Source organism: Sapajus apella, unplaced genomic scaffold (assembly GCF_009761245.1).
Source record: "Sapajus apella isolate SASKATOON/1434 unplaced genomic scaffold, GSC_monkey_1.0 scaffold57, whole genome shotgun sequence".
Lineage (NCBI taxonomy): Eukaryota > Metazoa > Chordata > Mammalia > Primates > Cebidae > Sapajus > Sapajus apella.
In genome coordinates, this window is record NW_022436997.1 from 398,643 (window position 1) to 413,311 (window position 14,669).

The 14,669-nt window shown below is 48.8% G+C and overlaps 1 protein-coding gene across 1 annotated transcript in view; it reads left to right on the forward strand.

Annotated features, from left to right (window-relative positions):
• Positions 1-14,669, forward strand: part of LOXHD1 (lipoxygenase homology domains 1) — a 185,238-nt gene that overhangs the window by 88,332 nt on the left and 82,237 nt on the right. Inside the window, exons 16-21 of the mRNA XM_032245238.1 lie at positions 29-225; positions 2,841-3,033; positions 6,454-6,614; positions 9,105-9,582; positions 10,043-10,197; positions 12,139-12,272. Of these exons, the coding sequence (XP_032101129.1) occupies positions 29-225; positions 2,841-3,033; positions 6,454-6,614; positions 9,105-9,582; positions 10,043-10,197; positions 12,139-12,272 (1,318 nt within the window). The remainder of the gene's footprint in view (positions 1-28; positions 226-2,840; positions 3,034-6,453; positions 6,615-9,104; positions 9,583-10,042; positions 10,198-12,138; positions 12,273-14,669) is intronic.

The following is a 14,669-nucleotide window of genomic DNA, read 5'->3' on the forward strand; positions in this document are numbered from 1 at the left end:
CTTCCTCCCTCTGCCGTGGGCTGTTCAGACTTTCGCTATCACATCAGCTTGAAGACTGGGGATGTCTCCGGGGCCAGCACAGATTCCAGAGTCTACATCAAGCTCTATGGGGATAAATCTGATACCATCAAGCAAGTTCTTCTTGTCTCTGACAACAACCTCAAAGACTACTTTGAACGTGGCCGGGTGGATGAGTTCACTCTTGAGACCCTGAACATTGGAACTGTAAGTCTTCTTCCCAAGACCATGTGACATCATCCCACCCATTCCCCAACACACATTCACACATGTGACCACACACATATATGTCCACACACAGTCTCACACACACACACACATGTACATAGGGGTAAACACATTTTGAAGCGGAAAAAAAGCCCACTTGGGAGTAGTTAGTGAGGTATGTTGTTTTCTAGCTGTGACCTAGAGCAGCTGAAGATATGTAAACAGTGGTGACACTTCCAGAGCCTCTTTGGGGATGGAATGTGTATTTTTAGTGGCATTACCTCAACCTTTTATTTACCTACATATCCAGGACCAATGCACATGGGTCAAAGACACTGAAGAAGGAGACACTGAGTGCAGGGAAGGAAAAGAGAAAGGAGGACTAAGAAAAGGGGCTGAAAATACTTCCTAATTTCAAACTTGAGTGTGCATCAGAATTGGGGCCAGGAAGCTTGTTTCAGTGTACACTTCTGGGCCACACCTGAGAGATCTGCCTTGGGAGCTGGAACCCAAGTGCCTTCAGATCAAGGCTCCAGGTGGCTCTGCTGCAAGCAGTTCATCAAAGAGAAAGCTGAACAGCAAGTAAAGCACAAGGACAGACTTGAATCAGTCATCTACCACTGCAGTCAGGAAAAGAGGCCAGAGTGAACTGAACCCAACTTAGGTTTGTGCAGAGATTTACAGGGCTGTTTGAAGTGGGGATGGGAGAATAGGAGGAGGTAAACAGAGGCTCAGTAGAGTCAGGGGAAAAGCACAAAAAGCAGTAATGGGGACGTCGGCCCATGCAGAACCCATCTGGGTTTGCTAACTGATGCTTTTTGGCATTTGGGTCCTATCCTCCCCGAGTCTGGCAGACAGAAGCCCTATCCTCAGGTGCTGTCTGGAACCAATAGTACATTCTTTCGACAGCCTTGAGTTTTCTAAGGCAGGCATAGCAAGGGGATTAGGGTAACCCTAGGGATGTGGCCTTGAGCTGTTAGAAACCATCTTAGTGTTTTGTTCAAGTCTTTACAGGCCAAGATTGAGGCTCAGTTGAGAAAGGGTTCAGGAGCCTGGCTAGAGTTTGACCAAAGTGACACTGTTTCTTGATATCACCTGGAGAAACACAGTTCTAAGTCCTGGACTTGATGAGCATTGGGGATGTCTCTAGAAATGACTGAGCTGGGATCTGTATTACTAGCTGCTGCTCTTGGGGTGTGGCTTGGTGGAAATGGAGATGGTAACAAGCCCTCGACCTGGAACCTTATCTTTCCTGCCCCTTCCCTCTCTGGGAGTCCTACCCTATTTCAGGTCCTAAGAATCTCTTCTTCCATCAAAAGAAATGATGGAAGAATGACGGAAATAATCGTCCATCAAATGATCTTTCCCATCACTCCAGGGAAAGATCTCATGTCAGTCATTTATACCTCAAGTTAGTGAACTTAATGTTTTCATTTATAGAAATGTATTTACATTTTAAGCTGAATCAATAATTGCGGAGTGAAAATGCTGTTCCCTTTACTAAAGGATTTTGGGCAGCAGCCAGAAGGCAAATGAGACCTCTAGGAAGAGTAAGGTGGCAGTGGGAGGGCATTTAAGCTTTTTCCTGAGTTTCTGAAACACCTTCAACAAGCAGCGTAGCCAAGACGTTGGGAGCATGGGCTCTGGCTACCAACCACATATTTGAGACCCATTTCCATTGTCCTGCCATGTGTAAGTTATTTAACCTATGTTTGCCTCCATTTTCTCGTTCATAACAACACGGGGTACTAATGGGGTTGTTATTACCCTTAAATATATGAATAAAACCCATATACTCATACTAAGTGCTCAGTAAATGCTACTGAACAATTAGTCTATGTCAGATGCAAAGTGCTGTAGAAGTGAATTAGTACCTGACCTTAGGGAGCATCCAGTCGTATCAGACACCTACCCTTTTAGCCATTTCCTCCCTGGGACGTTCACAGTCCTGGCACCACAGAAGAACAACAAAACTCTTTCCTGTCCCTCAACATGCACCCAGAGGGCTCTCAGGGTTTGTAAGCTTCAGCTGGTTTTCTTCTGGTAATTCCAGGGTACTAGGCTGCATGCACTTAGCTCTGACATTGCCATTACCAGCTGCAAAGAGCCACTTAGGACTTGGAAGAGTGACAGCAGGCTCTCACGGACAGTTTCTAAATCTGGCCTTTTGGCACCAGACTCATGGCATCACCTCTCCAAACCATCACAGAGAGAATCTCCCCCACTAACACGGTTACTGGAAGTTGATGGCAAGCATTTTAAACATTTGCTTTCTCATCTGGCCATGACCTAACATGATTAAGTGTTGGTGGAGCTTTCAAGGTTCTTGTCTCCTCCACTCCCCTCTTGCTTCTCACCATGGCCCTGGGAGGTGTGCTGGGCTTAGGAGAAGGGAATGGTGGCTCCAGGCAGGTGAAGTGATGCCCTGATCCCCTGGCTGGCTGATGGCAGGACAAGAATGGGACCCTAAGTCTCTGATGGAGCTTCCCTCTCTTGGGGACTGGAGACATGGATTGAGTAGCACTGTTTGTACTGGTGTTTGGGGAGGTAGGGATGGGGATATGGAGGTTCCTACACGCTGGTTCCTTGCTCACCCTCACTTGGGTTTCCTTCAGATCAATCGGCTGGTGATTGGGCATGACAGCACTGGCATACATGCCAGTTGGTTCCTGGGCAGCGTTCAGATCCGTGTGCCCCGCCAAGGCAAGCAGTACACTTTTCCTGCCAACCGCTGGCTGGACAAGAACCAGGCTGACGGGCGCCTGGAGGTGGAGCTGTATCCCAGCGAGGTGGTGGAGATCCAGAAATGTATGATGGAGACTGTGGTGGGACCAGCCATTGTTCCCACGGGGGACGGGGCTGAGGGGAAGGAGGAGGGACCATGGGGCAATGTGGGTCTTGCCGACAAGTGCGGCTGATGGGGTCCTGCAGGGAGAAAATGGGGGCTCCCACTGCCTCTGGCACCATGGTTCTGGGAGGGAGGAAGGGCTCATTTTATAGATGAGGAAACTGAGGACCCAATGGATGAAACACTGTTTTCTGGAATAAAGGCAGCAAAGGACTTTATTAGGAAATACACACTCTCAACCCTGTATAGGAATTTGAGACCTAGATCATGTCTTCTGAGATGAAGACTGTCTGAGGAGATAAAACTGTTTATTCATTCACTTATTTTTAGAAAATACACAGTCAGCCCTCCACATCTGTGAGTTCCACATCAGTGGATTCAACCAAGGATCAAAAACATTTGGAAAAAAAATTGCATCTGTACTGAACATATACAGACTTTTTTCCTTATCAGTATTCCCTAACAGTGCAGTATAACAACTATTTACATAGCGTTTATATTATATTAGGTTTTATAAGTAACCTAGAGATATTTAAAGTGTACAGGAGGATGTGTGTAGGTTATATGCAAATGCTATGCCATTTTATATGAGGGACTTGAGCATCCTCGGATTTGGGTATGCTTGAGGGTTCTGGAACCAGTCCCCGCAGATAGTGAGGAATGACTCTCTATTGAGGGTTTCCCTCTGCCAGCACTGCTCTGAGCTTTGTGGAGGCAGCTGTGAGCAAAATGAACAAAACCCTTGCTCTCACAGGCTTTATATTCCACAGGGGAGATGAACAATAAGATAATGCCCATGGACAGCCGGGAGGAACATGAAACAGGATAAAGGGTTAGCAATGGTGTGGGGGAAGGGCCTTTTTGGATAGGATAGCGACATTTCTGGGGAGGAAGACAGTGAGACCAAAGCCTGGCACAGAGAATGTCCCTTCTCACCTCTGCATTTTTTTTAGATGGAGTCTCACTTTGTAACCAGGCTGGAGTGCAGTGGTACGATCTCAGCTCACTACGACCTTCACCTCCCAGGTTCAAGTGATTCTCCAAGTAGTTGGGATTTACAGGCATGTACCACCAAGCCCAAATAATTTTTTTCTATTTTTAGTAGAGACGGGGTTTCACCATGTCGCCAGGATGATCTCGATCTCTTGACCTTGTGACCCACCCACCTTGGCCTCCCAAAGTGCTGGGATTACAGGTGTGAGCCACCGCGCCTGACCTTTTTTTTTTTTTTTTTTAAGACAGAATCTCACTCTGTCACCCAGACTGGAGTGCAGTGGCACAATCTTGGATCGCTGCAACCTCCACCTCCCAGGTTCAAGCGATTCTCCTGCCTCAGCCTCCTGAGTAGCTGGGATTACAGATGTGTGTCACCCTGCCTGGAAAATTTTTGTATTTTTAGTAGAGATGGGATTTCTCCATGTTGGCCAGGCTGGTCTCGAACTCTTGACCCCAAGTGATCCACCTGCCTTGGCCTACCAAAGTGCTAGCGTTACAGGCATGAGCCACCATGCCCAGCCCTCACCTCTGCATTTTTACATCTGCCCTGAAAGCAACTTCCCAAGGCTCAGGTCCACAGCAGCTTCCCTGAGAGGGAACCCCAGCATAAAATCACTTTTCCCACTCCCAGAACTCTTTGAACGCCTTTTCGTGTGTACGTTTACTCTCCCCAACCAAGCTGCAAGTTCCTTTAGGGCTGTGTTACATACACATGCTTTGAAATGGCACCTGCCAGTGTGAGAATTAACTCCTTCCTTTGTTTTATAAATTAACACTGGCATTCCATCAGAGTAGTATAGATACTCATCAAGAAGATAAAGATAAAAAAGCAATAGTTCCCTTACCTACATCTTCCCCCTACCCCACCGCTTTTCTTCAATGGTAACAACTTTAGATATTTCCTCTAAAACTTAGCTCTGTATTTTTAAACAGTATGCCTATAAATTTTTATGTGTTTATTTTTTAGAGACAGGATGTTTCTCTGGCACTTAGGCTGGAGTGCAGTGATACAATCATAGCTCATTGCAGCCTTGGCTCCTGGGCTCAAGCAATCCCCCTGCCTCAGCCTCTTGAGTAGCTGGGACTATAGGCACATGCCACCATAGCCATGAATTTTTATTTTTATTTTATTTTTGTAGGGATGGGCATCTTGCTGTATTGCCCAGGCTGGTCTTGAACTCCTGACCTCAAGCAATCCTGCCTCAGCCTCCCAAAGCAGTGGAATTACAGGCCTGGGCCACTGTGCCTGGCCTCAGTTTTTAAATTTTACAGTCTTAGACATTATCTATTAACTTCCTACTATGGAAGATGAGGATTTAGCTCTTTTAACATACACAGTCACTTGTATCGGCCCTCATGTGCGTGCATGCATACATGCACACACACACACACAGACACACACACACACACACACACACATTCTCTGTCCCCCTCTCTCTCTCTCTCTCCCTCTCTCTCTTTCTCTCCTTCCAGCCTTCAATACACCTAAATCAGTGTTCAATTTTTATATTATTATAACTATGTCAATATTCATGGCTGAGTCACCTACCTTATGATAATTGCTTTTCATCTTTTGTAGAGCTTTTTGTTTTTTCTGGAATAAGTCTCCTTTTTCAGTGTATCGCCCTCTCTGTGCCCACCGCTCTCTACGTTACTGCGCTGGGTTTTTTTCTGGAGTCAGTCTCCTTTTTCAATGGATCGCTCTCTCTGTGCTCACCCCTCTGCATTACTGTGCTAGAGCTGCCTTGTCACTGTGGTCTCACCTGGTCTCTTTGCATCCCTGGTGTCTCTCTGTGTGCCACAACTTCCTTTTCTTACAAGGACACCAGTCAGCTTGGATTAGGACCTGCCCTTGAGGGTGTCATTTAAACCAGTCACCTCTCTAAAGACTCTTATCTCCAGACATAGTTACATTCTGAGGTACTGGGGTTAGTGCTTCAACATAAGAATTTTTTGGGGGGTTGCCTAATCACTTCTTAAAGGTCCCACCTCATAATATAGTTACAATGGCAATGACATTTCAGCATGAGTTTTGGAGAGGACAAACATGCAAACCACAGCAGGCAGGCACACAGCAGGGCTCACCAGCTGGAATATGACTCCGCCTCCTTCCTGGCACGTGTGGTGCAGGGGATGACTGGGATATGTGTTTGATTGCTTACATTTGGCATTTCCACCACCTCTTCTCCTCTAAGCCTCAGTTTGCTTACCTGCAAAATGGGAATGATTGTCCTTACTCGGGGTGTTGAGGTGAGGATTAGGTAAGTGAACGGCTGCGAAGTGCCAGGCATGTGGAACAAGCTCGTAAAGTGGTTGTTTGGTTGCTATCATTGTCATTGTTATTGTTACTCAGTGTTCCATTTCTCCTGCATGTGCCTGCCCAGTGGTCCACTATGAGGTTGAGATTTGGACGGGAGACATGGGTGGCGCAGGCACCAGTGCCCGAGTCTACATGCAGGTCTATGGAGAGAAAGGCAAGACAGAAGTGCTCTTCCTCTCCAGCCGCTCAAAAGTTTTTGAACGGGCATCCAAGGACACATTCCAGGTATGTGGGGAAAAGGAGCGGGCGGTGCCAATAGTAGGCCCAGTGGACACCAAGCTGCTTCCCTGGGTATGCTAATTTCCTTGGTCAACACTCACCTGAGAATGGGCTGCCTCCCTCCAGCTGGGTGGAAAATGCTTCCTCTCTCCAGACTTAAGCTTTCGGCCTGAAATAAAGGGATTGGACTAGATCAGTGGTTTCCACCCCACGCTCATGTTACAGTCACATGGGAAGCTTCAGGAAAAAAGTGCTGCCTGGTACACACCCCAAACCAGGCAAATCAGAACCTCTGGGGATGGGATATGTTTTCTGGGGGTACTTTTAAAAGCTCCTCCAGGGATACTAACATGCTGCTGATCCTGAGAACCATGGGGGCGGGTGCTTGGAATCTGGCAAAAGATGGCACCAAGGCTGTGGTTCCCCCACTCATTCCTAGTGCTGTGGCCTCTGAGTCTACAGTTTTCTGAAGCCTGATGAGAGGGAAATGCTTCCCAGCCAGGACACTGGGAGACTCGGAATTTTGCGGCTGTTTCCTGCGTGTCCCAGGTCTCGTTTCTTCCTTTCCAAGTCTTTAGATAGAAGGAAAAAAGAGATGAGAATGTGAGCATATTGTTGGCAAGAGAGGAGGGTGCAAGGGTGGCATCCTGTGGGGAAACATAAATGTTTTATTGCAGATGTGAGAGTGTGTGTGCATGTGCAGATGTATGTGTGCATGCCACATGTTTATGCTGGGTACTCTGTGTTTCTGCATGCCAGGAGTACCTTACCTTCAGCAAAGAGTCCTTGCCCAGTGCCCAGGAAAGATGGTCCTGGCTGAACTGGGGCCTGGACAATGGTCACAAGTGTCTGGAACATCCAAGATGGAGGGAGCCTAATTGAATCAGATGCCCTCATACACTACTGAGTATTTTAGCTCTCTAAGTATTTTAGCTCTCCGAGCCTCCACTCCCTCATCAGTTAAAATCCAGCTTTATAATACCTGCCCGGCTGGCTTCACAGTTCCTGTAATGATCCAGCGTCAATATCAGAGAATGCACTTGGGAAGGAGTGCCCAGATATGGAGATGGAACTGGGTAGCATGTCTTCTGGATGCCAATTCACTGGATGTGGTGGTGGGTGAAGGCACAGCTGGGCAGACAGATGTGAGGGAGGCCAGGGGTGCAGCAAGCTGGCCTCCTTGGGAAGGTTGATTGCAGGTGTGCTGTCACCTGGGAAACGCTTAAGAGGAGAGCTATTGTGCTGAAGAAGTGACTTACCAGGTCCAAAGCCTGTCCCCTAAGTATCTGAGAAGGATAAATTCCACTCTCCCAGGGGCCCTGGGCTCTATCATGACTGGCGATTTTCGGGCAAAGGTGGGTTGGCTGCATTGTGGACTCATGAACAGGAGGTCAGAAGGCCTGAGTTCTCATGTAGGTCTAGACTTGAATTGTAGGACACTGTGGAACTCATGGGACAGCCTTGGCCTCAGTTTGCCCTGGGACTCAGTGGAAGAACTGGTGGGACCAGGATTTGAGAAGGGTCAAACCCCAGACAGGGGCTCATCAGCATCAGGAAGCCCGGGAGGACTCTAATAGCAACAACCCCCATGTGAGCCCTCCCCTGAGTGCTGCAGGGGACAGGCCAGACCCCACCTCAATGTGGGTCCTTCCTCAGAGCCTGGGGTTCAGGAAGAACTCAGGTCTCATGATCTAGAGTGGATGACGCCATCAACACTGCCCTTTGAGCCAGTTGTGTGCTATGCCCATCCTGGGAGAGACTGAAAATGATGGTCTCTGCCCTTAGGGAACTCATCATCATGAGGGCAGAGACCAGCTTGTGAGGATGAAGAGGGCATCCAGGCCAGACCGGCACCAGAGCTAAGCCCTGGGACCCTTCTGTGCTCTTGGGGAGGGGACAGTCAGGCTGAGGCCATGTGCTCAGGGTTGGGAGAGGAGGGAGCTTGGGCCTCTGTGGGTGTGGGTGAAATTTTTGTTTTTGAAAAGGAGCACTTTTGTTTTTATATATGGTTGACACTGAAAATTTTTGTAAAGAGAACACAGGAGCACAAAGTTAAAATAAAAGTAATGAAACACAGGAACCTGAATGAATAGATTGTAGCTACAAGTGGAGGAAGGGATAAAGGCAGGACAAGTAAGGGGGCTGTGTGAGCCATGATATGGGCATAGAAATCACAGGAATGAGTGGGGGGTGTGTGTGTGTGTGTGTGTGTGTGTGTGTGTGTGTGTACACATGTGTGTTTAAGAGAGAAGAAGAGGGAGACCACCTTGATCACCACAGAGGCCGGAAGAAATAAACTTGGTTGGAGGATGGGGCCAGGTGATCCCAGTGGAACCAGCACAGGTGTGGCTGGAGAGAGGGAGCTGGTGGAAGGGTCTGAGCACAGAGGCCCCAGCCCTCTCCATTCTGCAGCTCAGCAAACAGGCCCTGCACCTGGCTCTTTGGGGGAGGCAGGGGGGACACTGGGGCCACCACAGCCACTGCTCTTTTAAACAGCTGGAGGCGGCCGACGTGGGCGAGGTCTACAAGCTCCGGCTTGGGCATACGGGCGAGGGCTTTGGGCCCAGCTGGTTTGTGGACACTGTGTGGCTGCGGCACCTGGTGGTGCGGGAGGTGGACCTCACACCAGAGGAGGAGGCCCGGAAGAAGAAGGAGAAGGACAGGCTGCGGCAGCTGCTCAAGAAGGAGCGGCTGAAGGCCAAGCTGCAGAGGAAGAAGAAGAAGAAGAAGAAGGGCAGCGATGAAGAGGACGAGGGGGAGGAGGAGGAGTCGTCCTCATCAGAGGAGTCCTCGGAAGAGGAGGAAGAGGAGGAGACTGAGGAGGAGGAGGAGGAGGAAGAGGAGGAGTTTGGGCCAGGGATGCGGGAGGTGATTGAGCAGCACAAGTTCGAAGCCCATCGCTGGCTGGCCCGGGGCAAGGAGGACAACGAACTTGTTGTGGAGCTGGTGCCGGCTGGCAAACCGGGTCCTGAGCGTAAGCAGCAGGGGTCAGGGGTCAGACAGTTCCCCTAAAGGGGGCCCATGGGGGCAGCGGGCCTAGATCCCCCTCACATGGAAGCCAAATAGATGGGCATCCATCATGGTTCCCAAATAGCTCTCTTGACCTGCATGTGAAATGCCACCATCGACACTGCTGTTTGGGGATAAGCATGGCCCTTGCCCTCAGGTTCTCAGGGGGAATCAATGACTTTGGGAGGAGCCATGATGTGGCTCAATACAACTAACTGGGGGGACATGAGGAGGGAGTGCTGCCTGCTGGCTCCATGGTGAAGGAGTCCTGGGTTGGGAGGAGGGGCAGTTTAATTCCAGGTTAGTGTAGACGCATCTGAAGATCCCTCCTGCTCTGGGATCTGGCTGGATCTGAGAGGTTGTGCCTCAGATCCATCCACCCCAAGGCCTGGGGCCCTCCACGCTGCATCTTTCTGTGTCTCCAGCCAACATCTATGAGGTCCAGGTGATCACAGGGAATGTGCCCAAGGCCGGCACTGATGCCAACGTCTACCTAACCATCTACGGGGAGGAGTATGGGGACACGGGCGAACGACCCCTGAAGAAGTCAGACAAGTCCAACAAATTTGAGCAGGGGCAGGTAGGGTGAGGGCCTCTGGCCCCTGAGTGGGTGCTGTGGGTGTGGTGGCCTCTGAGATTCCCATGGCAGCCCATCCCAGCACAATGGCTGCTGTGTCTAGGGGCGGGGCTTGTTCATACCACCAGGTTTCATGGCAGTACCTCTTCTGTAACACTGATACTTTGGGGTGGGGTGGGTTATAAGAGAATTGCAGGCAGCGTCTCAGCACGTGGAACCCATAGGCCAGCTGACCCACAGGAACAGAGAATGGTGTTGAGTGGCAGATGCTGGGGCACTCAGTAGGGGAGACAGGGGTTCAAGAGGAAGCCCTTGCCGCAAGATAGTGTCTTGGGGAAAACTAGGGGGAAGGAACAACTTAAACTGGGCCTTGGCAGATGAGTATGGTGTAGACATAGAAAGACGACAGTGGAAGATATTCTCCGAAGATGGAACTGCATGAGCAAAGATACGGAGGTGGAAATGGGGAAGGCCAGTTTGGGACAGTGAGTCTTCTAGCTGAGCTGTGGTCAGCACTGAGCCTGAGTGGATAAGCTTGGATAAGGCCAATTTAGGGTATGGGGTGGGTGGGGCCATGAGAGGCTTAAAAGACAGGCTGAGAAGCCAGACCTGTATCCTAATGCAGTGGGAATTCGTGGGAAAAAAATGCACATTCCTTACTCTTCCAGGTGTAGTGGGAAAAGCATTGATCATTCAGTCTTGTCCTTCAAGATTTTACAACATCCCCTGGCTAGAAAACTATCTCTTATCTCACCCTTCCTATTCCTGCCTCTACCCCAAAGCCAAGTTCTCTCATTAACACAGATTTTTAAAAAATGAACTAGATTCATTAACGTATTTCTGGGCTCATTGCTTGATTGCTTGATTGCTTGATTTATTTCAGGGGCTCCCTGCTTTTTCTTTAAAGAATCTCTCCCATGACTTGAGAATATAGTTTATTTAAGTGTTTTCCTTTAAAAATTATAGCCATATATTTCTGGATTGGGAAAAAATTTCTATAGAGGACCACATAACTGGTACAATTGGTAAACTTTGAACATGGACTGTATGTTAGATAATAGCATTATGTCGATGTTAAGTTTTCTGAATTGGATAATTATTGTGTGATTATATGATAATATTCTTGTTCTTAGGAAATCCATGTTGAAGAATTTAGGGATAAAGAATCATGGTATCTACTACTTACTTTCAAATGATTTAGAAAAGCAGAAAGAGCAAGAGAGAGAGAGTGCAAGAGATGACATGGAGTGAGAAAGCAAATGTTACAAATAAGTGCAGAAACTAAACAAAGGCATATGAACTTTCATCATACTATTTCTGAAAGCTTTCTGTAGATTTTAAATCTTTTTCAAAATTAATAGTCAAAAAAATGATATCCAAGAAGACTCCCTGGCATGGGCTGCTTCCTCCAGTGCACAGAGCAGTTGTGTACATTCACACTGTGTGGTCCACATGCCCTCTTTGCTCCTGAATGGTGAGCAAATCTGTCTTCAATTCCTGACAGTCACTTTTGATTTGCACAGCACCAGCTCATAGCAAGTACTTAATACAAATATGTGATTGAAGCAGATTATGCACACAGGTGCACACATAGCAGAGGATCTCAGTGCACCCCTTCGCCTACGCAAACACTCCCCACAAATGTAGGCATCCAGCCAGCCAACCTATCTTCTCTTCTGCCTCTCGCAAGGTCACTCTTCTCTCCTCCTTCCACCTTCCTGGACATAATGAGAGTGAGAAGATCCCCTGGCAGGGACGAGTTAGAGAAACAATTGTGCAGACCAAACACCAGACTAATGAGCGACATTCTCCATCATCCCCACGCTTGGTTGCTTGGGTCTCACCGTCGGCCTCTGGCTGCCCTGGTCCTTGGGAGGGTGGAGCTGATGGCCAGGTTGGCAAGCCTGGGTCTTACCCCACTGAGTGTTCCCTGGCCCTTTCCAGACAGATACCTTCACCATCTATGCCATTGACCTGGGGGCCCTGACCAAGATTCGGATTCGCCACGACAACACAGGCAACAGAGCAGGCTGGTTCCTGGACAGAATAGACATCACTGACATGAACAATGAGATCACGTGAGTGTGGGGGTCAGGAAGGGGCGCTGCTCTGAGGGAGGCCATGTCCGCCACTGAGGTAGTCCTGGAAGAAGACCGGGGGTGGGCCGGCTGTGACGTCAGGGGTGAGGGTGGGCTGGGTGACAGCTGAGGGTGAGGTGGACTGGCTGTGACATTGAAAAGTAAGGGTGGACTGGGTGACACCTGAGAATGAGGGTGGGTGAGTATGAGGGTGATGGTGGGCTGGGGTGTTGTCTGAGGCTGAGGGTGAGCTGGGTGACGCCTGAGGGTGAGGGTGGGCTGGCTGTGACCCTGGAGGGTAGGAGTGGACTGGGTGACATCTGAGAATGAGGGTGGGTGGGTATGAGGGTGAGGGTGGGCGGGGGTTGATATCTGAGGCCGAGAGTGAGCTGGTAATGCCTGAGGGTGAAGGTGGGCTGGCCGTGACATTGGAGGGTGAGGGTGGACTGGCTGTGACATCGCAAAGTAAGAGTGGTCTGGGCAACATCTGAGAATGAGGGTGGGCCGGCTGTGATGCCCGAGGCTGAGGGTGGGCCGGTTAACATCTGAGGGTGAGGGTAGGCTGGCTGTGTAGCCTCTCATGGCTGCCGGAGCAGGTTTACTCACATTGCAGGTTGGATGGGTATTGCCTTTCTCCCTCTTTTCTCCTTGGTAGCCCCCAGTATCACCTACCCTATGAGATGATAATCCAGTAGATCCCCCAGACCAGCAACTCTTGAGATCCATCAGTTCAGAGAGACAGGATTTGCAACCCCTGTCAGACCCTCCTTGGCCCAGTCTCCAGGCCCACGCACAGCTCACCCACAAGCCTCTCCATGTATAAATCAACTTCCAGTACATTCTTTTAATATTCTATACCAGGGCTCAGCAGACATTTTGTGTAAAGACCAGACAGTAAATGTTTTAGGGTTTGTGGGCTCTGGTCTCTGGAATGACAGCCTTGCTGGTGTAACACAAAAGCAGTCATAGATGATGCCTAAACGATTGGGCATGGCTGTGTCATTTTGACGTGAAAATTATATGAATTTCAAATTTCAGTGTCTAATAAAACCTTATGGACACTGAAATTTGAAATTCATATAATTTTCATGAGTCAAAAAATGTTATCCTTCCTTAGATTTTTCTTCCAGCCATTTAAAAATGTAAATCCACGCATAGCTTGTGGATGGCCACAAGCAGGGTAGGCCCGATGGGGCCTGAAGGCCGTAGTTTGCTGACCCCTGCTGGAGGCTCACAGCTGCCATGTGAGCTGGGCTGGGAAAAGAGTGTCTTCCCACAGGTCCACACCCCAAGGAGGTGAAGCCACAGCCCCAGAATCAGTCAGTGCCACGGCCAGGACCAGAACTCCAGACTGTCCATGTTAAATCGGACATGTTTTCCATTAGGTCACATTGCCCCTTGGGTGTAAGGGGCCCAGGAAGAAGAGAGAGAAGAGAAGTCCCCTTGTATGAGTGGAGTGGGACAAAGAAGAAAGCATACATGATCCTAAGTGGGCTTTGGGGCTGCTGAAGACCTGCCAGTGCCTAGAATTTAGTGGACACCTCATCAACAAGTATTTGTAGACTTAAATCAACTTCCCAGCCCACAGCCTTGTTGGGCTTCCCTCTGTGCAGGGCAGGGGATGACAGGGTTCTCCCATCTCCCACCCCACCCTGTCCCGCCAGCCCAAGGGAACACTGAGCCACAGCTCACAGACAGCCCAGTGTCCTGGTTTTTTGTGAGGTCATTGTGACAGCCCCGTGACTGTCCGACCTGGGGTCGGACCTCTGCCAGAAACTCATCAGGTCACTTTGGACAAGTCATGCCATCTTTATGGGCTTTTGTTCCCTCTTCCGATAAATGGGCTTCATGATGGCAGCCTAGATGGCTGAAAATGTTCTGAAAATCTAAGGCATTTAAGCTTGGAAAGGAAAAAGTGCCACGGAACCACGAGGCTGGGGACAAATGAGAACATCCCAGCTTCTCCTTGCCTCTCCATCGGGGTTAGTAATTCCCTGCCACTGATTTGGCATTTCTGGGCTAGCCCAACAATTTAAAAATTATTATAGCTTTATAATCTATTGTAATGCCTGTCAGTACTTGTCTTCCTTCATTATTCTTTAAAAATCTTAGCTATTCTTGCCTTTTTCAAATCAAGACATTAAGTGATTTGAAAAAAAAAATCCTCTTGGAATTTTGATTGTTATGCCATTAAGTGTATGTGTAGAGAATTGCATATTTAGAATAAGTGCTACCCCCTGGCATACCTTCCATTTATCCAGCTGTTTATGAACCTCCTTAATGCTTTACAATTTCCTACACATAGCTGCTACACATTCTTGTTAAGTTTATGCCCAGGTATATTATATTTTATTGCTCTTGTGAATAGAATCTTCTCATTACTCTTCTTTTCCGCCT